The sequence below is a fragment of the Phyllostomus discolor genome, chromosome 9 (genome assembly GCF_004126475.2).
Source record: "Phyllostomus discolor isolate MPI-MPIP mPhyDis1 chromosome 9, mPhyDis1.pri.v3, whole genome shotgun sequence".
Classification (NCBI taxonomy): domain Eukaryota; kingdom Metazoa; phylum Chordata; class Mammalia; order Chiroptera; family Phyllostomidae; genus Phyllostomus; species Phyllostomus discolor.
This window is the reverse complement of record NC_040911.2, coordinates 103798677-103826641: the sequence shown is the minus strand read 5'-3', so window position 1 is coordinate 103826641 and position 27965 is coordinate 103798677. Positions and strand designations below refer to the sequence as shown.

Genomic DNA, 27965 nt, shown 5'->3' with positions numbered 1-27965 from the left:
CATGAATAAAAAGGCTTTGGCAAGCTTGCTTATAATTATATAAATAAGTGCTTGTTTCATCACTTCCTTTTCTTAATTTTTTATTTGATGAGCTCCAAATAGCATATTGGGCCATTTTCTAAATACAATATACAAATAGCTGTGTTTACAGAGTTACTGTTTGGGGAAAATAGGTTACCTGTTTGGAGTTTAAATAACTGGATCTGTTCTTAAGAGAAAGAACTCATGGACGTGACAGCAGTGTTGGGACTGGGGTGGAGGAGGGTGTGGGGGAGTGAATGGTAATGGAAACACTAACATAAAAATAAATGAACTGGACCTATTTTTAATAAACTATCAGCATATTCTTCATGTCCTATGGACAATGCTTGGTGCTTACAAATACTTTTAAAAAATTGTCCAAAACCTTGGACTTGATTTATCATATGTAAGGCAGTTTCATAGGTGAGAAATGTGATTATTGAAAATCAGTATTTGAGATTTGCCTTATTGTATCTTAGATACATGGAACTTTCTAGAACTGGAAGGTTAACTTTGCATCATAGTCTAAAGTTTCTTGAATTTATACAGCTCTGCATTTTTGTACTGAGTTTGTCATTCACTGGCTTTAGGCATTTTTTAAACCACATTTTTGTCTGTTATCCTTGAAGATTATGATAATGGCTAACTTCTAGGATGTGTGAGGATTATAAAGCGTCTAGCACAATGCCAGTTCCATGCTGTTTTGTGTTAACAGATGTTTAAATGTATGCTTTTCATTTTAGGAACTTAATAGAAAGGATATCCAAACTGTTTCAATCATTTTCATTTCTTTTGGAAGATGTGGCAGAAATATCAGTATATTGGGGCAAGCTGGACTTCTAACTTTAATAAAACAAGGACTAGTCCAAAAGATGAGTATAGAATATGTAACATTCATGTGAGGGAAATACGATTGCAGGTGTGCTTTCTAATAAGATAAATGGTACCAACTGTGGAAAAATAAATATGGGGGGGTTCACGTAAAACTTTGAGATGAAATAACTGTCTGTATAACCTGTAACATGTGTTACAAAGATAAAGGTCACAAGGAAACTGTGCCCAGGCTCCTCAATAATCATGTGAATTTAGGGTCATGAGATCCTTAGGGCCCTTACTTACTTCATTTTCTCTTTAGCTTACTGAGTCATTATTTGACTTTACTGATTTTTAATATTTATTGTCTGTCTGCCATGCTAGAATGTAGGATATTGAGTTTTATTTGTTTTCTTCATTGCAATATAACCAGTGCCAAGAACAGTGTCTGAGATGTCATTTACACTCAAACTATCAGAATTAATAGAACATAAAAAATACCAAAAATTTTCCCATAGTAACAATGCTAAAGTAATCTAACTTGTGATAATTTATTTTCACTTATTATCTGAGTGTACTTGAACTAGGTATTTGAAGGGGGAAATAAAGGTCTTCTATACCTAGAATTAGGATTAACTTCATTCCTATTTAAACAATGGGAAAATATAGTGAGTTACCAAGACCCAGAACAATAATGATGGTTGAAAGCATAAATTTATTTTGATGTAATACTGGACTTTTTTATTTTTGTTACTTCTTTATTCCAAGGATTACTATTTATACTGATAGATAAGTACATTCTCACAATTGAATTCAAAGTGATTAGTATATACATTTTTCTTTACATGGTTTCCTGGTTTGAAAAATCCAAGGAGATACTTCTGAGTCGAGGAAATTCAAAAGATGAAGCTCTTACAAATATGATAGAAGACTTACTTGATCTTTTGATGGTAAAATCCATTGATTAACTGATGTTATGAAGCACGGGTTTATTTAAAAACAATATGTGTTCTATATGCCTTGGACCTAAAAGTCACTGGAAAATTGGTTTGTGACTTGGTTGGATTAACCTGTTCGGATTGTATAAACATTTATCCTGAGTAATGTAATTAAATAATTAGTTAATATATAAAAGTTAAATAATTATGTGGTGAGTTCAAATTTAATGTTATTTTAATAATATTTATAATGGTTTACAATGTGATAGTAAATTATAAATTAAATATTATTCACTTACTTTTCAGGTCATATATGACGTCAATGATGAAGGTATAATAAACATTTTATTTCTGTGGAACAATAATTTGCAGTTAGAGTTTTAGTATAATTTTGCAATTATTATAGTGTTTTCCTAATATTAGAAATTCATTATCTAATTCAGGGATCAATACACTTTTTCTGTAAAGGGCCAGATAATAAATATTTTAAATTTTGTGGGCCAAGAAAAATAGAGGATAACAAGAAAGAAAACAAATTTCCACAAATATTTTATCGATGCAATTCAAAACATAATGATTGAGTACAATGTTTTTGTAATGTGGGTATACTAATAAGGAAAACAGCACTCTTTTGAGGAGATGACATTTCACCTATTCAGGTGCAAAGTTAGTTTTTGCTTTTGTCAAAATTGATTACAAATGTTCATTTGTTGATGCTTATCTGTGATGAAATTTTATTTATATTGCATTAGAAAATGTCTTTTCATGCAAATAATGACAAATACTGATACCAATTTGAAAGCATGATTTTTAATTGAACATGTTCATCACTTGGAAAGCATTTATAGAGTTATATTAGTTTCTCTTCTTAATATTTGCCTTTTAGAATGCCATTGAATTGCAGATTAATCACTGTTGATTGAAGGTTAGGTGAAGCTCCTCAATTACACAATTAAATAGTTTGCCACAAGGTGATTTTCTCTTGCACTTGCATCAGTGTCCAAAAATGCTGCTGGACCCATAGGTGGCACTTGAAGAAAATACAGCCCCTGTCAGTTGGTGTAGGAATGGAGATGCCACTAACTCGACAGGCTAGAGAGGACAGAAAGCAGCTTGGCATGACTTGCGATTTAGATGACTTTAGTTTCATTGAAACAACTTTACTGAAGTGTAAAGTTCTCATGCAGTGTGATTTTGCCTTGTAATTTTGGGATGAATTCATTGAAAAAATGATCACCTCTGCAGTGCAAGCTATTTACCAGAGTCGCTCACTGGTAACTGATGAGGACTAAGTTTATGAAAATGAATAAAATTCACCTTGACACTGCTGGTTCAATAAAACATGATAAATTCAAATAATTTCACAGAGTACTTGCTAATGAATAATACAACCATGCAGAAACAGGCAGGGAGTTGGATTTAGTTTGTGGGGCACAGTTTGCCAACCCTTGAGCCAATGGAACAAAATTTTCAATAGTACACTGAGAATGTAGGACATGTTACAACTCTTCCTTTCATTTATGGCTAGTCAGTGTCTAGTGGTTAGCAATCCGTCCAACCTACTTTACCTCTGTGTTGCTTGAGAAAGAATCACCTAGGATTGGTAATTAAGGCTGGTGAATTATTTATAAATAAAGAAACAGCTGCTTTTTGCTGCCTTCAAAGCCAAAAAGTTTTAAAGATCAATTGCTTTCTATTTCAATAGTAATAATGCTACTTTTTCAATGATTTCTGTGCAATTAGCATAATATATTCTGAAATTGTACATTTTTAGGGGAAAAACAGTCTTAAACCACCAGTGATTATAAAGTAATCAAACAGGGTTTGGTTTTTTTTTAAGTAAATTATCATATCTTTTCCCCTAATCAAGTGATTTTTTTTTAATGTGGTCACTTTGGAAGGTTCTGTTATAGTATTGCCATTATTTAAAGTTATTTTTTAAATTTGTATTATGGGATAGCATGTGGAAGATTCCTTTGAATATGTTTAGTATTCATAAAGCCTAGTCTTTTGGGAATAGGGTTGACTCTTAGAAATAGCCCCAGATATTTAGACCATCATGAGTTGGAGCGAGATTGGTGGCTGTTACGGAGTTTTTGAGTATGACTACTAATGGGGCCAGTTTTCCAAAAACCCTCACTATAGAAGTTTCCACTTTTGAAGTATATGTATTTCATGCACAAAAGTGCGTTATGTGCCTGAAGGGAGAAGCTGGATTTGGATTCCTTTGCCAGAATTGAGATCAGTCACATGTGTTGAGTGGTTTTTTATTCAGGGCCGCATAGCTAGTTAGTACCGAACCAGGACGGAATTTTACGCTTCCTGATGTCCAGTGAGTCCTGTGGGCCTTCTAAACCGAACCAGTACTTCCTTTACATTAGCTCATAGAAGTGAAGCTTGTCACTTAAAGGAATTTAAAATACACGTTTATCAATAATTTTAACACTTTTATTCAGGTAAAAAGCAAGTAATGGAAAGTTTCATACCTCGAATTTGTGCCTTGGTTATAGACTCAAGAGTGAATATTTGTATCCAGCAGGAGGTAAAGTCTTTGTTAGATTTTCTTTTGAAACCTAAAAATGAGAAAATGAAGAAAATTTGCTAGCTGTTTATCCAATTGAATAATATTTGTATCTTGGCACTAAATTATTTATCATGTAGTATATATGTACTCTTGTTCAGTGCCTGACGTGATGACTATGTTACCTAACATTTATTGAAAACTTATAACTGTATGGGTTTATGTATACATATAGTTCGTATGAAAATATATTATACCATTTAGACATTAGGAGTTCTTAACTATTTAAATGCTAAAATAACCTGTAATAGTGTGTAGATGTGTGTACATTTGTATCATATTGTGAAGAATATAACTGTTTTAAGCACAGAAATCACAGTATATTCTTTTTTTGATATTGTTTCATGTTTTTTATATTAACTATTTTATACTTCATAGTCTTTCCCCTCCCCTTCTCCATTCCATGCATAAGGTGCTATGATTAAAAAAAATAGGTTTCTAAGTTTATGTACCTAGAATATTTTTCTAAATATTTAAGAATTATCTTTTTTTTCTTTTCTAGACTCTAAAAAAAATGAATGCTATGCTTGACAAAATGCCTCAAGATGCCAGGAAAATACTCTTTACCCAAGAAATGTTAATTCTCATGTAATTATTTGTACTGTGTTGCTTTAATTGGTGGTTAAAGTTAAGAGTTTAAAGGATGTTTTATAAGGCAATAAGGCAACTGAGTTGCATTAATAATTAAAACTGATACAACTGTTTTAGCTTTCTAATATAATTTATGGATATATTTTTTGAAAATGTGTGATACTAGCCAATTGTAAATTTTAGTGAAGCCCCCCCCAGCAAAATATGGGTTTTCTCTTTAATTGATACTAGCCTAGTACATAATCTGTTATTTTGATTCATAGGAACAGTATGGGAAAAAGGATTTTAGATGCTGGAGGTAAGTTTAAAAAAATGTTTATATTTGAAATTATTAATAGACAGCATTTTTTTAGTCAAAACATAATATTAACATTGTAATGCAGTGAAATTCTGTGAGAGAATTATAAACTATATAGTCAAGCAATTTTAATTACTTGAATAATTATAAATATTTGTGGGATTGAAATAACAGTTAAGCATGACAATAGGAGTTGTTAAATATAATTTATACTTAAATAGTAGAATTATGATTATTAACTTATTTTTCTAATGGATTTGAATTATTTTTGCCAGGAAGTTCCTCAAATGGTATTTTATGAAGTTAGGGGGTTAAATATCCTTGGGATTGATAGATTTATTTTTAAATAATGTGTTTAATAAAATAACTCAAAATTTTCCCCCTAAGTTTTTTATATGAGAAAATTTTGATGTGGTGATTTACGTATATTGTAGAATAAACCACTGGCCTAAAGTACTTTGGAATAACTTTAAACATCACATTTCATAAAAGGAAGACAAAGATTCAGTGATTCACAGACTATTATATGAGTTATTTTACAATTCACAACTCTGATAACAATGAAATGGCAATCTTTGAATATTTAGAAATTTCTTTTTAAATATCCTTTAAAAATTATTTACTTCTTGTTTTTATGATTTTATGTATTTCGTTTTAGAGGGAAAGGTAGGGAAGGGAGGGAGAAAGAGAGGGAGAGAACATCAATGTGTGGTTGCTTCTCCTACACCCCCTGTTGGGGACCTGGCCCGCAACCCAGTCACGTGCCCTGACTGGGAATCCAAACCAGCGACCTTTTGGTTCGCAGGTCAGCATTCAACCCACTGAGCTACACCAGCCAGGGCTCAAAAATTATTTACTTCTAATGGTAAATTTGTTTTGTTATATGGGCTGTATTCCTATTATGATGAGCTAGTTCTAATTCATATAAAAATGGCAAAAGATGAGTAAATTATACTAATATTTCATATTGCTTGTTCTAATACCTTATAAATCTATTGACTTTTATAAATTATTAATTTTTATAATTTAAAATAACACATTACCTTTTTTTTCAAGATTATGACTTACAAGTAGGTATCGTAGAGGCTTTATGTAGAATAACAACAGAAAAACAAAGGCAAGAACTGGCATGTCAGTGGTTTTCAATGGATTTTATTGCAAATGCATTTAAAGGAATTAAGGACTCTGAATTTGAAACAGTAAGTGGTGTAAAAATAAAAAAAATTAACAGTCATTTTTGAAAATTACCATGGTTTATGAAAAGTCTCTCTTTTAAAAAAAATTAGGACTGCAGGATTTTTCTCAACCTTGTAAATGGCATGCTTGGAGACAAAAGAAGGTAAATTTAATACAGATCATTTAATCTCAGGAATGAGCATGTAAGGATAGGTGACGTAAATTTTCACCACTTCGATAGTGACAGGACAACAGAGTAGTTGGATGCTCAGGACACATTGGGTGGCTGAGTTCACATGTACTTTACTTACTAGGGAAAGGAACGGCAGGGTGAGCATGCGTGCAAGGGGTCATACTGCTTGGATTCAGATCACAGTTTCTCTTTCCCCATTCCAACACTAAGCAGATTATTTAACCTTACTTGCTTCTGTTTCCTTAGCTGTAACATAGGAATACTAGTAATACCTACTCAATGTTTGTTGTGGAGATTAAGTGAGATAATTATATGGTAGGACTCATAACTGTACCTGACCAAGGCAGTATTCACTAAACTCAGCCATTTTTATTAGGAGTGTCATTCAGCTCTCTCCCTGTCCCATCTGAGCCCGTGGGAACTCCCATTGTATTAAGAGTAAAAGCTAAAATAACAATCTCTGCCGAGTCACAGCGTGGAATGTAATATGGTCCAGTCACTTCAGTCAAAATGGCAGGTTACTCTTTCTCTATAGAAACAAATTTTTATTAAACTTTTAAAAGGAATAAAGAAGAAGATATGATTTTATTTTCATTGTTGTGACCACTTCCTGATTTTCTTTTGATCCTAGGCATGATTTGTATGACTAGTCAAGCTTATGCTGTTATAAAGTCTTATTAAACTTTGCACTCCAACTTTCTATTTCAGGGTCTTTACATTTCCTTGTTTATCAGCATTTCTTGATAAATATGAGGTAAGTTTTAAATTTAACATGTTCTAGTTATTGAATGAATTTTGAGGCAAGGATCAAGTGAAGTACAGATTACAAATTGGCAAGAGCATTAAAAATAGTTATATTATATCACACATATAGCTGGTCTAGTATCCTATATCTGACACATTTTACGACATGACATATTTGTAGTTCAGAATAAATGAAATGCAAAGACTGTATTTCAAATTTTATTGTTTCCTTAATCAAGCCTATTATTGATTTATCATTGATGAATATGTTCAAACTAATACTTTCAACCTTTATTTGCACTTGGAATATTTGTGATTGCCTGGAGCTAGCTAATTTCTGTCTATAATACTAAACAGAAATTTTTTTATTCTTTCTAAATTGATTTAAAGGTAATACTTGTCTCTTCCATCTTCCCTCACCTTCCAGCTATCCTCTTTTCAAAAAGAAAAAAACTCAACCATGAATATTACATGATTATAATTCTCTGTTGTCATTTTTGAGAGCATAGGATATATTACTTTTATACCTTTATTTTATTAGCTGCAAATACCATCAGATGAAAAACTTGAGGAATTCTGGATAGATTTTAACCTTGGGAGCCAGTCTCTATCATTCTACATTGCTGGAGATGATGATGTAAGTTTTATTACCTCTGTACTATTTTTATATGTGTGTGTGTGTGTGTGTGTGTGTGTATATATATATATAAATGTCTTAATTCAATTTAAGAACATGGAATTCGTTGTATATTTTTGTAGCTATTTTAATGTTTCAGTGTTATCCCAGCAATTTTGATCAGCATGGTAACATATCAAGCTAATTAGACATGAAAACTATTTCTGATGCTTTACTGCAACAGAAAAATTAATGTTAAATTTTAATACTAGTTGTTTAACATAAGCTTTTCAGAAATAAGTTCCATGTTACTTTCAGATAAAATTTAACATTCACATGAATAAAGTGAATTGAAATTAGAAAAAAATAAGTTACTCAAATACGGAGGCACTCAGAAATCATACTAACAGTTAATGACAAGTGGTCTTATTCATATAATCTTCCGTTCGAACACGGTGAGGAGCCGGCTCCCACGGGAGTATTTGGAAGTGAGTTTCAGATCTTGCCCTCCTGTGCTACATTGCAGCTTTGTTCGAACCCTCCAACTAGGTGGCATGTTTTCTACTGACCTGTTTTTAACCTGAGGAAAATTCTCAGACCTTTATTTCCAAATAGCTACTATTTAATATTTGGTATTTTGGGATACTTCTAGCTCAAATTATATAATCACTGTGCCAATATCTGACTAAGAGCTGATCTGCATTTACTAATTCAATCATGGCACCTGACAGTATAATGAAGCTTTAGTCCTTTTAGTTGATCTCTTATAAAATTCTGCTTTTTGTTCCAGTTCAACTCTCACAGATGAACATTAATCAGATACTTCTTAGGATTGCCACATACCTTTGTTTCTTTGCATTTTATAGTACCTCCTTAGACTGCTTAATTAAAAGCATTCCAGATACTAGCACTGCTTCTCGGGGGCACTGACAGTTTTCTTTAGTGTATTTACTCCTGCAGGACTTACAGGAATACTTTTAACTGGGTTTTGTTCAGAAACTGGACCTCCCTTTCGGGAGAAGAGGATAGAATTGGACTGATGTAGTTCCTGCCTTCACTCAGCTTGGTCTAATGGATGGTTCAGACAAGAGAACAAGCAATGATAGTATTAAACATGACTGGGCTAGTATAAAATGCATTTAATGCCTATTGTATTCCAGACACTGATGTAGGGATGCTGGGAGATTCTTCTTCCCCAAGTATGTGTGTGTTTGGAATCCTCTCCTCTGGCTTCTGTGGCAATATTACATCATCTCTGTGTTCTCTTACCAGAAGCCATTCCACATGGAGTGGCTGCTTAAAACCCTTCTTTTGTCTCTCCATCGTGCCCATCCTAGGGCTTGCTACTCGCTGGTTCTTCTGCGTAGGGGCCACCTCCAGTTCTTTGTGTCCTAGTTCCTCGCCACGTGCACTTTGGCCCGAAGACCGCCTCGCTGGAGTGGTGTCCAGTGTTCTCTGGGAACTCGGTCTGAAGTAGCCTCTCAGCCATGGCACTACATGCTGTCCTGTTCTATCTTCTTTATAGTAGTTATTCATTTTAAAATCACTACATTATTGTTTTTAGTCCATTTTTACCCTGTTGAATGTAAGACTACTCATGAAATCAGGGACCCATCTTTCTCATTCCCAGCTATGCATATTTATTATAAGAGTGAATAAATAGAATATTCAAAGAACTGAAAGATATGTAGTGTGCAAAGAGTGCAAACAAGAGTGGAAAGAAATAAGGCAGCGTAAATCCAAAGGAGGGTTATAAGTCAGAGGTAAGGACCACGCTCACGTACAAGAGTCTCCTGGTGGGGACAGTGGATTAAAAGGGACAAGCCTGGGAGCAGTTAGGAGACTCGCTGTAAGTCAGGTGAGCAGTTGAGGTGGCAGGGCTGTGGAAGGTCACAGTGGGGTGGGCGGGAACAGTGGGTTCCAGGGAGACTTGAGAGGGGGTCGGAGTGAGCAGACTTGGTGGTTTGTAGTAAAAAGGAGGAGGGTTCATCCAACTTGGTGACTGGATGGTCCCGTCAGAGGAGAGGTTCTGCAGGGGAGACAGGATGAGTTCAGACTGGAGGGCTTTGATCTGGAGACACCAGTGGGATATCCAGCGGGGGATACCTGGCGGGCAGTTGGACACACCAGTCTGAGGGTCAGTAGAGAGCTGAGCCACAGTGCAGATTTGGAAGCTGTCTATAGACAGGTGATAGAATCATGGGACGTAATGAATGCCTAGATGACAGAGCTGTGGAAAACACAGATGTATACGGGGTAGGGAAAAGAGACTCTAGTCTGAATGAAGGATACTTGAAGAATCAGCCAAAAGAGACCAAGTTAAAGGGGAATCATGTCATGGAGGGCAAGGGAACGGTGTTTTGATGAGAGCGGATGGCCGGCACTGTCAACAGAGCGCTGTCCGGGAGAGCGGGGCCACTGGGGAGACGCGGGTGTGAGCGTTCCCGGACAGCTGAACCGCGTGGAGAAAAGAGGGTACCAGTTAAGGCAAAGAGCACAATAGAAGCAAACCGTGCGGTGTGGATTCAAGGCAGGGGTTTGTGTGAGGTTCTTTATTTTAAGGATAAGAGCTTTTTAAAATTGGTGGCAGGGTGATGGAGAGGCTGAATAAAAACTGATGCCAAGAGGAAGTGGGTGTAACACGGGGAGAGTAAGGGGTGGAGACGAAAGAAGATAAGCACAGTGTACTGGCAACTGTTGACCTAGGTAAACACACATTTGGAGTTTGTTATATTATGGTTTCTACTTTTAAAAAATCTGTTTGAAAATTTCCATGATATAAAACAATGTAAAGGAAGGCAGTGAACCAGGTGCCTCCGTGTGCAGGAAGTCATTATGAAGTTGGATGGTGACAGCCAGCAGTAGGTCCTGGCACACGCCGTACGGGCCTCGGAGGAGCCAGCTTTTTATGGAGGAACAGCCGTCAGAGCAGTGGGGAGAGCCGACTCCAGCCCTTTCCTCGCCTGGGGCTCTGGGGGTGGGAGCGGCAGCGCCTCACTGAAGAGGGCTGTCAGCGCGGGACTGCCCTTGAAGCCCAGAGTGGCTTCCGTCCCGGGCGGTTTCTGTAGAGTGAGAATGAGTTGTCCTTTAACAACTGAAAAATTGGATCTGTTTTTCTCACAAGATTATTGGGAAGTTTCAGGATTCCATCTTTTAGGAATGGTATCTCATGTTCACTACGACTTTTTTTGTGGATTCAGCATTTTATTCAGTTATCCAAATTTTCAATGAAAATACTTAGAAAGCACATTTTAGGTTATTATTAATGTGCATTCAGTGTTTGAATCTGAGGACAATAACTGGGAATTAAAGAATATGTATTTCACAAAACATTTCAAAGAAAGAAAAGATAGGATTTGATAACTTTTATTTTAAAAAGGTATTTAAAATACCTTATTTTTAAAAAGGTATTAATGGACAATCACTCTTTTTTAGTCAAGAATAGGCAACCGTAAAATTACTTCCATGTAATAGTGAACAAATAGATTAAATGTGACATATATAATGTATTATGCAGTCAATTGATGGAGCAAGAATTGTGCTATATCAACTGGTTACCTAGTAGTAAATAACCATTGTTTGTATAACTGTAAGATGGTCTTTAAAGAAACTTTAAAGAAAGAATAAATTATTTGTTTATGGTCAAGACCTATCTTTACATTTTAAGGATCATCAGTGGGAAGCAGTCACCGTTCCCGAGGATAAAGTACAAACGTACAGCATTGAAGGTATGGATCTTTCCGGAACTCTCTTTATGCCTCCAATGTGGAGTAGAAATCGCATGCTTTCTGGGAAAAGAAATAAGCTAATGAAAGCAAAGTCAACATTTTCCTTATGTTCACATCCTAAATTTGTTACATGTCCCCCTCCCACAATCTCCCGTCTTCCTCCTACACGTATTTCCTCCCCTGGCTGGGCTGAAACCCATGACCAGTCGCTTCCTTCTTGCTGTGTTGAGGGCTCTTGCCCGTCCATCCCGTTTGTGTGATTAGACCCGAACATCTCAGCTGTCCGCTCGCACAGCTGGGGTTGCACACCACCGCTGGCCAGAACCGTGAGGCTGGGCCGACCGGTACCTCCACACACTCAAGTACCAGGACACGCCAGTCACTTCAGTGGGTCCGTAGCGGCGTGTCACGATAGTCCTTATTTGTGCTTCCCTGGTGACCGGGGAATGCTGGACACTTTTTCATGTGCTCAGCAGCCATTTGTGCATCTTCCTTTGCAAAGCATTTGTTTAAATATTTTGTCCATTTTTTACTGGACTGCTTATCGCATAAGTGTTTGAGTCCGGACACACACTGGGTACCACTTCTTTGACAGATACGTGTTCCATGAGCATTTTCCTCCCAGCCTGTCTCTTGCTGATGTATCTCCTTAACGGTCATTATGAAATGACCCTCTTTTGCCCATGGTGGTATTCTTTGCTCTGTAATCTACTTTATGTAGCGCTAATACATACATGCATATCCTTCCAACTTTGTGTTGGTTAGCTATAGCATGGCATATATTGTCTTTTAAACTTATTTTTGTGTCTGTGTATTTAAGAACCATCTATATATGTATAGATGGTGGGCAGCATATACTGGATCTTGTTTTTTTAAATGTAGTTATTCATATGCTTTAAATTTACCATCTAGTTCTTGTTTTTTCTACCTGCCATGTTTCTTTTCTTTGTCTCTTTTTTCCTTCATATTAATTGATTTTAGAATAATTTCATTGCATCTCTTTTGTTGGCTTTATACTCCTTTTTTAGCAGCTAATATAGACTTTACTTGATGCATCTTTAACCTGACAGTGCATATGTTTAAGTAATATTATACCCCTTTATGTATAATATAAGAACCTTGTACTTCCAAAATAGTACAGAATGTTCCTCACCTAATTTCTCTTTTTTTTATTGTGGTAAAAAAATGCATAACATAAAATCTACCATCTTAACCATTTTTGAGTGTATAGTTCAATAATGTTAACTATATTCACACTGTTGTGAGACAGATCTGCAGAACTTCTGTCATTTTGCAAAACTGAAACTTTATCCATTAAACAACTCCCTTTCACCCCTACCCAGTTCCACCTTCTGTTTGTATGAGTTTGTCTTAAGTGGAATGAATCTTCACCTCTGAACCCTGATGGCTTAATGCGGAAACTCATGACTTGTTGCTTTCAAAAAAGCCCACTGGCACTGTTAGTCGGAAAGTGTTGCCACCATCTTTAAGCAACTAATAATTCTCAGTCAAAGGACGTTACTCTGAAAGTTTCACGACCGTGTAGTTGCAAATGCAGGCAAGACATCTCCTGCTCGGGTCAGCCTCGCAAGAATGCGAGTTCGCTAGCCTGTCGGGGCGTTTGTCCTTTAGGTTAGGTCACTGAGTGACCAGCAAAGCTTTTCCTGATGTAAAGACAAATTTTTCCATTTGGCGTGGCCTTTCTCCTTTAAGATGTTTTCCTTCTGCCCAAAATGATTTGGGGGTGGGGGCAAGAATAGGGTCCTCTCAGTCAGCGAGAGGACCACCGCGTGAGGTGGGGCAGGGCCACGGCAGCCGTGAGCCCGTCACACAGGCGCCTTCCGGAAGTGCCAGGCGATCTTTTGATGACTTCTGGGAGTAGGGGGGAGGAATGCCTCCAGTAAACTGGCCTTGACGGTCTTCTTCCCTCTGGACTGCTCCATTCACTGAAGGTGGTTGAGCATTGTATTCTCACCTCTCAGTTTCCCAGTTCTCATGTTTGTACTACTTGCTGTTTATTTATTGTCAACCTATTTGTAGTAACCATGGATTTAATAGCACTGTTTGAACAGGCACAAATGCACAGAAATATGGTTATTTAAGGAATTAGCTATTTTTTGTTTCCTTCTTTCAAACTAAGAAAACAGTTTTCTCAGATGTGTTCAAGGAATATTTATTAAGAACCTGTTGGTGTCCAGAATATATTCAGGCTTTAGTTCATTAGTTATTGTATTACCCTGTAATTTATAGATCAGGAAACTGAGGTTCTGAAAAATAGAATTCACCTAAAACTTTTTAAAAATAAGTTTATATTGTTTACATACAATTAGAATTAAATACTGTTAAATCCTAAAAGTTAACTTTACTAAGTTATTTTTATTAATGTTATATGTTTTTCTTATTTTTAGTATACCGATAGAGTGGTATCATAGAAGTGAATATAATCTGTATTTGTGTGTGTGTGTGTGTGTGCCCAGAGAGAAAATCAAAGAAGCTGCTGACTGTAATTCTGAAAAATATTTTGAAAATTAGTACAAGAGAAGGGAAAAAACTGCTTTTGTATTTTGATGCATCATTAGAAATCACTAATGTGACACAAAAAGTGTTTGGTGTGCATAAACATAGGGTAAGTATTTAATTTTTTTTAAGATTTATTTATTTATTTTTACAAGGGAGGGAGAAGGGAGGGGGAGAGAGAGAGAGAGAGAGAGAGAGAGAGGGAGAGGGAGAGGGAGAGAGGAAGAGAAACATCAATGTGCGGTTGCTGGGGGCCATGGCCTGCAACCCTGGCATGTGCCCTGGCTGGGAATCAAACCTGCGATACTTTGGTTAGCAGCCCGAGCTCAATCCACTGAGCTATGCCAGCCAGGGCAATGTTTAATGTTTTTAATAAAGATTCATTTTCATATTCTGGAAACTTTTGGTTACTTGGGCTTCTAAGTTTTATTGAATCTTTTTTCTAAAATTCTTAAAATGACATGTAGATTTTTAGTTCTTTACATTTGCATTGTTCCTAGCCATTAGGTCATTAGCCATACCCTCTGATGTACCTGTCCGGGAAAATCTCAGTTGACAAAATTTTAGCAGCAGGTACTCAAAACATTCAGTGAATTCCTGCTAGGTGTTTAAAAAGTGAAATGAGACGAAGCCCTGTTTTCAAGATGAAAACATAGTTGGGAGAATTACAGGGGGTGCTTCCAAAGATGTAAACAAGTGGCATAAGGAAAATGAGGCATAGAAGGACAGAGAATGCTCTTTAGGAATCAGATTGAAGGAGGAGTCACAGAGATGGGGTTCGACTGGCCTTTGTAGTCGATGTATAAAGTAGGTCAGACCCTTCCCACGACTGTGTAGGACATTGTGAGTTGGATACTGTTTAACTGGGAACCTAAGGTGACAATTCATGTATGTTTGGGGAAGACGGTCACTTGACGAGTCTGGATAGTGCGTATCTTTGTTCAGGCTGCTAGCACAAAAATACCATAGAGTGGGCGGCTTAAACAACGACATTTGTATCTCATAGTTCTGGAGGCCGGGAAGGCCAAGATCAAGGTACCAGCAGATCTGGTTTCTGGTAGGGACCCTTTCCCTGGTTCATAGCAGACACCTTGTCACTGGCTGCTCCTGTGGTGGGTGGGGGTGGGGGTGGGGGTGGGGAAGGAGTGCTCTTGGGCCTGTGTTACCGGGCACTCATCCCTCTCCAGAGGGCTGTGCACTGGGGACCCAGCCACCTCCCGCGGGCCCCGCCTCCTGCACCCTCGCCGTGGGGTTGAGGTGTCAACATGGATCGAGGTGAGGGCGCACGTGTTCAGTCTGTAATGGCGCCGAGGGTTTATGGTGGAGAGTAGCAGAGACGGTGGGTGTAAGGGGTCCTTACCAGGAAGTTCAAGTGTTCTGAGAAGGGTGTTTACACATACAAAATAATGACTTGAGATGATTTGGCAATTTTTAAAGGAAACAGGTAGGAAATAATTGCATTAAAGTGGAAAGAACTAGAAGAAAATGACATCACTTTGAATTAATTTAATTTTAGGAATTTATCAGAAAACAGGGTATTTCAGTTGCCAAAACATCTGTGCATGTACTGTTCGATGCAAGCGGATCACAGGTATGTGTCTGACTTCCTTGGCTTTAACCATTGGTCTAGGTTTAACACAAATAATAACACAAAGAAAGTTCATGCTGGAGGTTCAATATCTAAAAAATAAATCATTTCAACATGGATGGTGCTCCGGTGAGATGGATGTGATTTTTAAACATGTTCTTAACGATCATTTTAGTACCAAAGGTGGATATTTAGTTCTTAATGAACACTAGTGTTTTTAAGTTTAAAAATTAGCAGTATATGTCCTACTAATGCAGAAGCTTGTGTCAGGCCTGTTAACATTGGAAAAAGTGGATGCTTTTAGTTGGGTTACCTTGTAGGACTAGAAATTTTAACAGTGTGTGGACGATGGAAAGAACTGGCCGTGGGAAGTGTGAGGAGAACAGGCGCTTTGTTAAGACATCCACTGGTTTTTGAGGACATCCTATGGTTTCCAGTTTTAAGTATTTTCTTCCTCATTCTCCTACAGATTCTAGTCCCAGAAAGTCAAGTCTCCCCAGCTGCAGAAGAACTCATTAGTTCAAAAGAAAAACCTAACTCCCAAAAGGAATTTGCTAAACCTCAAAAACACATCCAAAACGGTTCTCAAGGGGACAGAAAAAACAGTCAGCCTAAGGTAAAGGCCGTGTCTAAACAGTCACCCATTTACAAAAGACATCCAATTACTGCTATATAAAATTACAGAAAAAAAGCCTCTATAACAGTTCAGCGTACTCTTCCTGCCTTTTACAAATAAAAACAAAAGAAGGTGTTTTAGCAAATTGTGTGTATGTGTAAGGGTTAGTGCAGGGTGTACTCTACATCTGGGAATTCCGAATGAGAGACGTTTAGGGAAGGAACGGCCCCTTTCCCATGGAACCTTCCCGCTCTGTCTCCCCGACACCCCGCCACCCCCAGCGGCGCTCCACCGGAGAGCCCCCGGGCGTCCCTGAGCCGCGCTCCTCAGCCTCCTGGGTCAGCACGTGCTCGGTGACGCTGGGCGCACCGCACAGCCCGCCGAGCCTCAGCGCCTCGGTCCTGCACCCCCTTTGGTCCCCCAGCAGAGACCCCCGCTCCTCCGCACCTCCCGAAGGGAGACTGGCTCCGGAAGTTTCACGCCCAGCGTCTCTGTGCCTCCCCCCGGCGAGCTTCCTCCCGGTGCGTCGTTTAAGCTCTTCACGTTCTACAGCTGCTTCTCCACTTACTGTTCTAACGTCTCCTCTGAGCCTCTCCAAGCCCTTTCCTGAAGTCTGACCGTCAACTCTATCTTCCACCTCGGGTGTGCATCTGCCTCCACACGGCCACAATGCACCACCACGGCGACACCCGCCGCGGCGCTGGGGCTGGTTTCCAGCGCAGCCCCGCGTCCCGCCCCTCGTTCCCATTCCACTGCTCCATGTGGCGAGCCCAGGCCAGCACAGGGACCTCTGAGTTGGTCTTCACCCCACTGTTTCCCCTGATTAGTCTTAATATTAGCTTTTTTTTTTCACTCAGAAAACTTTGTGGTCTGTGTCTGTCTTAGTCTAAGCCTTGACTGTTCCGGGACTGCACTTCTACTCTTTGTCAACACATCCTTTAAAGAGGTCGGTGGCTTTCCTGTGTCTCTTTTCACCCGCTGCCGCTCCTGTCCTATCTTGTCTCTTCCTCTACTTGTCGACTTCCGCGGCGCATAGCGGTCATTCCTGGGTGAGGCCGAGTGTAAGTCTTCAGTGGGGCCGCTAGCCTGCACGTCCTTGAGCTTCTGGATTCCCGCAGCTACTTCTACTCCAAGGGCAGTTTAGTCTTCACAGGATGTTGATACAATCGTTTAAATGTGAGAAAGTTTTAGACAATGCTTAATGTTATGAGAGCATTCACAAACAAGTTCACATAAATATGTATCCAAATATCATCTACATGAAATAGAATAGGAAACTGGGGGCCATTGGTTAACTGGATAAATCCAGTATCAATTTAAAAAGGTTTTTTGCATGTCTACATGTTCTATAAGTATTATACTTCTTTTTTTTTTTTTCATCTTCTCCCAGGGGAAGGGAGGGAGAGAGACAAACTTTGATTGGTTACTTCTCAGCCATACACCCTGAAGGGGGACTGAACCCGCAACCTAGGCGTGTGCCCTGCCCTGGAATCAAACCCGCGACCTTCTGGTTTATGCAATGATGCTCCAACCAACCAAGCCATACCAGCCAGGGCTATAAATATTGTTTAAAACAATAATCCTTACTTATTTTGGCTACTTGCTCAATATCAAACATTAGGATAAAATCCTTAGTGAAGATTCAGCCAAAAACAAAAAAAAATTTCTGGTTATCGTGCTGTCTATGAAATGCCACATATCTTTTGTATATAGTCAAGGTAAAATGATACTTAAACATGTTATGATAAAATTGTAGGATATTTCATTTCAAAAGATACTGTGTATTTACTGTGGTTGTTTCTCATGGTTTAAGATAACTACCCCTGGCAGAAGAAAAATGTCTGAAGCCTCAATGATTGTTACTGGTGCAGAAAGGTACACCGTGAGAAGTCCACTACTTCTAATCAACACACGTGAGTTTATGGTCTTAAAGGGTTTCTAACAACTGTCACTGTATTTTAAAGTAGGCGTTTTTAAGTCCAGGGGTGTTCTGGGCATAACTTACCTAGAGGAGAGTTGGGAACATAAAGATTGAAAACTACAAACCACAAATGTCTTCTATTGTCAAGAAATTTCAAATGCCTAAGAAAGGTTTAAAGGGTATTGACATATAAACATTATTCAAAATATTAATATCCAGCATTAATAATTTATTGTAATTTAAGTGGGAGCAGCTTAACATAGTGATAAAACATTGAATTAGTCTGACTACTTGGGCTTGTTTCGCCACTCCCAAGAGTGAACTTGGTACAGATGACCTTCTAGTTAAGTTTAGAACCAGTTTCCCTTCTGTGAAACGGAACTGAAGTTTGTCTACCGCGTCACGTTGTCAGAGGTTTAGGTAAAAATCATTCACATGACATTTGGACAGCACCTGTACACAGTAAGAGCTAAGTAGAACTAATCCACTACTGTATACTAGTTGCTACAAACACTGTCTTATTTCACCTCTGTGACAATTGAATAGCTACCTTCTGTCCCCAAATCCAGTTGCCTGCCGGGCAGTTACCTGATGTCCGGCGAGCTCCCCAAACTGAGGTCTGAGATACGTCCGTCTTTCCGCGCCCCACCCCGCCGACTCCCTGCTGGTTTTGTTCTGTTTCTTACCGTGGTGAACAGTATCTGCATTCCCCGACTCGTCAAAGCCAGACACCGGAGCTCATCCTGGGGCCCCCTCATTTGCCTTCCTCATCTAAAGAGGATCCCAATAACAGCAATATGTAACTCTGACACCCCACAGATGTTCCAATCCTTTGTCCCCCTTTTTAGCAACGCCACGAAGAGGGAGAATTAAACCACCCCTGCAAATGACGAGCTCTGCAGAAAAGCCTGGTGTTTCCAGAACACTGGAAACCGAAGCGGACAGTGCTGTGCCACACCAGTCTAAGTCCCTTGCGGGAAGAAGTGGAGGAGATGATACAGAGAAAGTAACTTGACTTTGAAAACATTTTTAAAAATAAATTTTTATCACATTATTACAGAAATACATATTAAACTGACTTCTTTTACAGGCAGTGAGCGTCTCCTTTTAAGGCTTTGCTTTTTTAAAGATGCCATTTGTTGTTCTTGAACATAAAGTCATTGTCAGGCACAACTCATTTACTGTGCTGACAATAAAATTTAGGGATATTCATTCAATGTAACTCTGATTTACACATTCGGTAGAAGAATGGGCTTACAATCTTTTTTTCTTCTCTTTAATTCTCACCCAAGGACATTTTTTCATTGCTTTTGAGGGCCGGTGGGAGAGAAACATCAATTGGTTGCTTTCTCATATGTGCCCCAACTGGGGATTAAACCCACAACCTGGAAATGTGCCCTGACAGGGGATCGAACCTGTGAACTTTTGGTCTATGGGATGACCCTCCAACCAACTAAGCCACACTGGCCAGGGAGTCATTCTTTGGTTATATTAATTAATGTCTGTTATGGGGATGGTTCTGGTATAGAAATATGAGATACAAGTGGAGTTTGTCATTAGGTATCTCCAAGTCTAGTGTGGGAATTAGACAAATTGATAAGATCACCATAACATTGGGTGTTATCAGATATACCTATGGGTGCACTAGGAACCTAGTGGAGGGGCTGGTGCCTACCCCCAGAGTCTTTTTAAGGAGATAGAGAGTGAGTTAATTTTGGGAAGGTAAATGAAGGTTATGCAAGTGGATATTATGGACAAGGGCATTATTCCAGGTAACTGAGGGGACAGAGCAGGGAATGGATAAGAGGGAGCTGCCTCTCGGAGAAACAGGAAGTAATCAGAGGTACAGATCAGTCCGTAGATAAAGAACACCTAGTAGCTTCTGTTCCTCTGAAGTGTGAGGAGGTGAATTTCTCTTGGGGACACGTTGACATAGAGGATGCAGGGACAAGCCAAGAATGAGCACAAGTGTTAGGTGCTGTGGAGGGTCCGGTTTAAATCAGAGACTGAACTTTATCACAGCCTTGGTTCAGGAACCTGTAATATTCTGTCAAAGCTTAGTGGCCTTGGTGTAAAGTAACACAGAATAGATGGTGATTTGAAAAATGTACATGGTTATGTGGCGGAAAGATAAAGGGTGCAAGAGGCGAAGATGTTAGAAAAGCAGTTAAAGTGATGGTTCCAATCGTCTGGTTGAGTGTTTCTTTCCAGGGGCACCTCAGGTTCGCAGTGTGGCACTGACTGCTTGGGGCGGTAAGTGTCCTGGGCTCGTGCGTGCTCGTGTCGGGGGAGCGCTTCTGTCCCCGTGACACCAAGCCCGCCCCTCACGTCTTCCCGCTCCTCCCCGGGGTGAAGACCCCTGGTGCAGTGAAGTCGGAGAGAGAGCCAGGGGGAGGCACGCTCTCCCGGTCTGGGTCTGGAAGGTTATGTTTCTGACAGGGACGTCAGGGTTTTTTTGGTCTGGGAGAGTATCTGTGGCTATGGAAAGAGGGGAGCTTGATATATGTATATGTATGTATATATGTATATGTATGTATATATGCATATGTATGTATACATCTATGTATGTAAGAAGTTACCTGTGCAATGGGAGAAACTTTACAAGACATTTAATGTTTTATAAAGTTTTCAGTGCCTTCATGTCTATCAGTGAAAAGACAAAATAAATGTGTGTTATCAGATCAAAACAATAGGAGATGTGCCTTGGAGGGTCTTAGAAATTGTCAGTGACAGAGGAAGACAGAATTACTTTAGTAGTTATGGAGACATCAGAAAATTTGTAGGATCTTCTGCCTCCTTTCCCTGCAGTGAAAGTTATTTTCTCATAGTTTAGAAAAGGAGGTGTTTGAAAACGGGCATCACCTTGATGAGGTGCAGTTGCCACTCGAACAGCATGACTCTGAACTGCACAGGTTCACTTGTGCGTGGGTTTTGTTTTTTCATAAATACTGTAAGTGTATTTTCTCTTAAGATTTTCTTAGCATTTTATTTTTCTCTAGCTTTACTGTAATAATACAATATGTAATGCCTCTAACATACAATATATGTATTAACTGACTGCTTACGTTCTCAGTAAGGCTTCCAGTCAGCAGTGGGCTATCAGTTAAGTTTTGGGGGAGTCACAAGTTATATGCAAACTTGACAGAGTGGTAGGTTGGTCTTCCTAACCACCCCCCAAGTTGTTTTAGGGTCAACTATAAATAGAAATACTATCCAGCTTTTAATAGCAAGGCACATTGATTATGAAAGTTTTACTCTAACACTCTGACTTTTACAAGTTGTTTTCACGTAATACCTACTTCACATTTACATTAACATGTCTCCTGTGTTTACAGCAGATCAAAACTGCTGACGTCGTAGAAAAGACAGAAAATAAGGACACTGAATTCCTAAACCAAAATTTTAGTAAGTACTTTTTGGTTTAATCTCAGTGACTTATAAAAAATATATGCTTCTCTCTATACTTCCTTTTGCCTCACTGGCTTTCATTGATTTGTAAAAGAAAGATTTCTAATAAATGTATTCAGCTTTACGCAAGGGACTTAGAGGTTACAAGGAATACAGAACAGTCTGTTTCCAAGATGTTTGGGTTCAAGGGGGACAAATGCAATCAGTTAATGTCTCCATCCCAGTATGTAAACCTTGATCAAAATCTACACCAATTTTACCTTGCCAGTTGCACAAAGAAATGAAAATACCGTAAATTTGTTTTATTTAGATGAACCCCAGTATATTGTTCCCGATTCGCAGGCAGCAGGAAAAATAGAAAAATCTATGTAAGTATGAGAAAACCCATCAAATCTTTCTGCATATATTGTTACTTTTAGATGAATGCAACAAATTTAAAAGAAAAGGCCTTTGTAGTCTTGAAATATACTATTGCTTCCAGCATTAATAATCTCTCAAGTATTAAGATAGCACATTGGGGAATAGTCTATGTTTTATCCTGATCAACCAACATAACTCCTTTCAAATTGAAACTTGAATGAGATTTAAAAAATAATAAAGTATGACTGTACAGAAATGTAAACTAGTTTGGGAATATATAAATATGGTAACGATAATGGAACTTTTTCATCTTTGATCAATTCTATGGTAAATTTTAACTTTCATAATGACTTATGAACACATTTTCATACTTTATTGTTAAAAAGTTGCTATCAATTAACATTGATAAACTTTTAAAAATCAAGGTCTTATGTCAGTCAGAGCTAATGTTTTGTGCTATGTTAAGCAAATGAATTTACTTTCCAGGTTTCCTGGTGTTTCCTACAACAGCCATGGGAATAAAACGCCCTCTAAGTGGGCGTGTTGGACACCTGTTACCAATATTAAGCTATGCAATAAGCAAAGGGCAAGCCTTTCTTCACAAGGAGACGCACTGAATCAAGGTGAGGCGTAGCAGTCGGCCCTTAAACAACGCACGCAGGTTTGCACTGCACGGGCCCACTTGTGTGCAGACGTTTGTCACCCCGTTTTGTGGATGTATTTTCTGCGCCTCATGATTTTCTTGACATTTGACCCCCGAGCGACATGGGGTTCTCTAGTAAGCTAGAGAAAAGGATACATTATATAATATACATGGCATACAAAATATGTGTTAATTGACTGTTTAGGTTATTGGTAAGGCTTGTGGTCAGCAGTAGGCTATCAGTTGTTAAATTTTGGGGAGTCAAACGTTCTATGTGGATTATTGACTCTGTGGGGGTTGGCATCCCTAACCCTGTGTCGTTTGGGGGTCAACTGTAGTTTCCTCTGTATGTAAAATAGTTCAGGGAAATACTCATTTCTTGAACTGCTTGACAATCTCTTTGGTTTTAACAAATTTTATACACTATCAGTCTATTAACTTATTAAGGATTAGTTTCTTTTTCCCACTAGATGTTGCTATCAACAAAAAAGTTACAAAACAAAAACCATCCTCTTCATTATCTGAAGATAATTCCGAAGAAACAGGAAAGGTGACATATAAGAAAGAAAGAATGCAGCATAACAAAATAGATACAGCAGAAGACATTTGCAGAAGAAACAATGAACAACTCAGTCAACATTCAGAGCAGAAAAATATTGAAAATACTGAGCAGAGTGATTGGCATATTGAATCTGAAACTACTTTTAAGTCAATTCTCCTAAATAAGACAGTTAAAGAATCTCTCATCTATAGGAAGAAATACATACTGTCAGAAGACGTGAATACTGCTGTTTGTGATAAAAGCCCTTCTCCTAGGAATAATGCAAAGAGTCACAGAAAATCAAGGAAAAGATTAATGTCTGAACTTAATGCCTGGGATTTGAAACAAAAAAAAACGGTGAGTTTTCAGTATGTTTTATTTCTGCATGCCCATACTATGCCTGCTTTGTAACATACGAGAGTGAAAGGAGCTCGACTGGTCGCCGCAGATGAACCTTGGTAATGCCTCGTTCTTTCACACGCACGCGCCGCGCTGCGGGCCTGGCTCTGATGGAAGGCACGGGCCGCGGTGCGCCGCGGGCGCGCGCATGGGCACAGCGTGAAGGAGCCCTGGAGGTCGCGCTTCGTTCCCTAGTCACATTAAATTTTCTGTTATACATTTTTCAAGTTTACAGGTGAAATTAATTTTAGGAACACATATCTTTATTTTCCGTTACAGCTGGCATTTAATGTTGTATTAGTTTCTGCCTTGGCTCTTCTCCTTGGCTCTCGCCCACTCTGTCCCTCGGATTCTTTGGAACGCGCGCATGGAACTGTCTGTGCCTGCGCCTCTCAGGTGGCGCTCACCTGTCTGTCTAACGAAGGGCTGTTCCTGTGGGGTTTTTCCCTTTTCAGCTGTGAGTGTCACCACCGTCTCCCTCTACCTTTGCTTTCCTGCATGGCCTAGCACAGCCTCGCACATAGTAGCTTCTGGAGTATTGCTTGCATTACTGCAGGAAAGTTTTACAAGGGTTTTCAAGGAAGGATGTGAGAGGGATGGAGGGATACCCTCTCCTGCTATCACTGTCCCCGCCCCGATCCGAGCCTCCCCTTCTGTCCTGGACGCGCCCCGTGGACCGCACTCTGAGTCAGAAACGCTGTCCTCCGCAGCTCCCACGGGTTTGGTTTGGTTTGGTTTCTGTGGGGCCGGGTGTCACTTCTATCAAGATGCAGATTAAGAAAACTTTTAAATGATAGTACATTTCTAAGATACTGCCAGTAATGTGATTTTCTTTCTTTCTTTCTTTTTTTTTTTTTTTTGCTATTCTTTAAGGACCCAGGTATACAGGCTGTCATTTTCATATATCTTCCAAAGTACTAATACCTGGTAGCCAACTTTCTAATTTCTAAATTTCCAAATGTAAAATGTTCACATATTGTAACATCTCAGTGTATAAATGAAATAATTTGTAATTATTGTGTTTAATTAGATATTACTTCATTTGTCTTGACCAGACTACTCTTCATTGTTTTTAATCTGCAACTCACTTTTTGAGCCTAATTTGGCTGCTGTCTTCTTTCTCTTTTTCTTTTTTTTATCCTCCCCTGAGAACAATGTTTTTATTTGCTATTAGAGAAAGAGGAAGGGGGAGGGGGAGAGAACACTGATGTGCGAGAGAACATTGGTTGCCTTCTTACACACGCCTGACTGGGGACCGAACCCACACAACCTGGCTATGTGCCCTGGCCAGGAATCGAGCCCACCACCATTTAGGTTCGTGGGACACCACTCCACCCAACTGACCCGCACCGGCCAGGGTGGCTACTTTCTTCTTGAACCAAATCCTCTTGGATTACTTTTTGCACGGTTCTTTGTATGCTATTCTTTCTTCTTTCTAGTCTTAGCTATTTAGTTCCTTTAGCCCCAGGGGAAGTAAGGGTTTTTTTGGTTGGTTGGTGATTTTTTTTTTGTCTGAATACTGATCGGTTTTTTTAGTTTTAACTTTAAAACTGTTTTCTTTGAAATTTAGAATCACTTCACGGAATTTCCCTGAGCTAGTCATTCTTTTTTCCTGGCGACACAAAAATTTGATCATCTAAACTGTGTTCTACTTTTTAAAAATCAACTTCCTGCCCCGGCCAAGTGACTCGTTGGCTGGAGTGTCACCCCGTCCACCGAAGGCGGAGGGTGCCACCCCTGGCCGGGTCAGCGTGCCCACGGGAGGCGACCTACCGACGCTCCTCCCGCTCCCGCCCCCTTCCTTCCTCTCTCTAAATCGATAAACGGATCTTTGGGTGAGGATTAAAAAAATAAAAAAAAATCAATTTTGTGTTTTCATAAGGTCTCTCATGGCACCACTTCTTTATCAGGCACGACTTCCTGCCGCTCCCACGCGTGGGGTCCTCTCCTCTGAGGGCTGTGTGGGTCCTGTCTTTCTGCTCATCGAATAAACCCAGAGGAATAGAACCTCTGTAGTTCAATGGTACAGATTTCCCAAAATTGGCTCTGATTATACCAGAAGTTCTTAAATCATACACTGTTTTAGGGGAGGCTCATTTTCGATACATGTTAATCAAGCCAAACCTTGTTTTCATTATGGTAATCTTCAGAAGGCTAATAAGTAAAACTTTATTATATAGAAAAATATATGAATTTAAAAAGGTTAAAATAGTAAATTTTATGTTGCTATATTTATGTTTTTGCTCTATTTTATTATAATTTTGAAAACCCATATGCCTGATTCCCAGAAAAGTGAAAATAGCATCGGGAGAATTTACATCTTTAAGAAATATTGGTAGAGCTTTCTAAAATTATGCAGAGAATAATTCTTTGTAGTTCCAGTTTTTTAAATATTAATACAGTTTTCTTAGAGAAGTTTTAGGTATACAGGTGATCAGTTTCTCCTGTCATTAACATCTTGCATTAATGTGGTACCTTTGTTACAAATGATGAGCCAATATTGACACATGATGGTTAACTAAAGTCCATAGTTCACACTGGAGTTCACTCAGTATTGTTTGTTCTGTGTTTTCAAGGATGTACAGCAACATGTCTCCACCCCTACCGTGGCATACACAATAGTTTCACTATTCGGAAATCCCCTTGTTTTCATCCCTGCCTCCTTTCCTCCCTTCCCCCAGACTCCCAGCACTCACTCTCTCACTAGCTCCACTCTTCAGCCTTTCCCAGAGCGCGCACCGTGGAGACCAGGCAGTATGTAGCTTTTCAGACTGGCTTCTTTCGCTCAGCAGCGTGCATTGCACGTCCCTCCAAGCCTTTCTGGGCCTGATGGCTCCTCTTTTCGTTGCTGGGTAATGCTCCGTCGTATGGATGGGCCAAGATTTGTTTATCTGCTCACCTTTTGAAGGACATCACGGTTGCCTCCTTCCACATTTTGACAATTATGAATAAAGCTTCTATATGCATTTGTGTGTAGGTTTTTTTGTGGCATAAACTTCAACTCATTTGGGAGAGTCCAAGGGAGAGTATTCTCATTTGGAAGAATACCAAGGACCATGAGTGCTGAACTATATGATAAAAGTGTTTTGTTTTATAACAAATGGCACAGCTAAGTGGAAAAAGTAGCTGTGCCATTTTGTATTCCAGTAGCAATGAATGAGAATTCCTGTTCATCTAAATCTTTGCCAGTATTGCCCTGGCTGGTGTGGCTCAGTGGGTTGAGCACCAACCTGCAAACTGAAAGGTCCCTGGTTTGATTCCCAGTCAGGGCACATGCCTGGGTCATGGGCCAGGTCCCTAGTTGGGGGTGTGTGAGAGGCAACTAATCGATATTTCTCTTGCACATTGATGTTTCTCTTTTCCTTCTCCCTTTCTAAAAATAAATAATTTTTTTAAAGTATAAATCCTTGCCAATGCTGTGCATTATCAGTGTTTTGGATTTTAGCTTTTGTTACAGGTGCTGAGGCATCTCATTGTTGTTTTAATTTGCAGCTCTCTGGTGACACATGCTGTTGGGCACCTTTCTGTGTACTCACCACCCCTGTCTTTTGTTGGATTGCTGATTCGGATCCTTTGCCAATTTTTAAGATCAAGTTCTTTCCCTTATCATTGAGTTTTAACATTTTTTTGTATGATTTAGATACAAGTCATTTATTACACTGTATTTTGCAGCTATTTTTTCCCCAGTTTGTGGCTTGTGCTTTCATTCTCTAAAACAGTGTCTTTCACAGAGCTGAAGTTTTTAATTTTAATGAAGTCCTACTTATCAGTTTTCTTTTTCATGGATCATGCTTTAGTGTTGAATCTAAAAAATCACTGCCAAACCCGAGGTCACCTAGACTTTCCCCTACGTTATCTTCTAGCAGTTTTATAGTTTGCATTTTATTTAGGTCTGTTATCCATTTTTCAGTTAATTTCATGAAGGATGTAAGGTCTGTGTCTGGAATTTTTGTTTTTTAGCATGTGGACATGAGTTGTTTCAACACCGTTTGTTTAAGAAGACTGTCCTTTCTCTACTGAATTACCTTTGCTCCTTTGTCAGACATCAGTTGACTCTAATTATGTGGACCTGTATCTGGGTTCCCTGTTCTGTTCTGTTATTCTGTTGATTATTCTTTCGCCAATACTGGACTGTACAGATGCTGCCATCTTTTTAGCAAGTCTGAAAGTAGGGTGGACTGGCAAAGTGTCAGTTCTCCAGCTTTGCTCTTCTCCTTCAATATGGTGTTAGCTATTCTGAGTCTCTTGCTGCTCCATGTAAACTTCAGAATCA

General features: G+C 39.0%; 1 protein-coding gene across 1 annotated transcript in view; it reads left to right on the top strand.

The window, feature by feature from the left end:
* The first annotated feature begins 1640 nt into the window (after positions 1-1640).
* Positions 1641-27965, top strand: part of SYCP2 (synaptonemal complex protein 2) — a 47965-nt gene continuing 21640 nt past the window's right edge. Inside the window, exons 1-19 of the mRNA XM_036009468.1 lie at positions 1641-1784; positions 2079-2103; positions 4229-4314; positions 4856-4941; positions 5208-5242; positions 6299-6441; positions 6529-6581; positions 7320-7365; positions 7897-7992; positions 11639-11699; positions 14177-14325; positions 15733-15807; positions 16274-16420; positions 18234-18333; positions 19190-19347; positions 21677-21746; positions 22060-22117; positions 22596-22732; positions 23223-23650. Coding sequence (XP_035865361.1) covers positions 1680-1784; positions 2079-2103; positions 4229-4314; positions 4856-4941; positions 5208-5242; positions 6299-6441; positions 6529-6581; positions 7320-7365; positions 7897-7992; positions 11639-11699; positions 14177-14325; positions 15733-15807; positions 16274-16420; positions 18234-18333; positions 19190-19347; positions 21677-21746; positions 22060-22117; positions 22596-22732; positions 23223-23650 — 2058 coding nt within the window. The 5' untranslated portion in view covers positions 1641-1679. The remainder of the gene's footprint in view (positions 1785-2078; positions 2104-4228; positions 4315-4855; positions 4942-5207; positions 5243-6298; positions 6442-6528; positions 6582-7319; positions 7366-7896; positions 7993-11638; positions 11700-14176; positions 14326-15732; positions 15808-16273; positions 16421-18233; positions 18334-19189; positions 19348-21676; positions 21747-22059; positions 22118-22595; positions 22733-23222; positions 23651-27965) is intronic.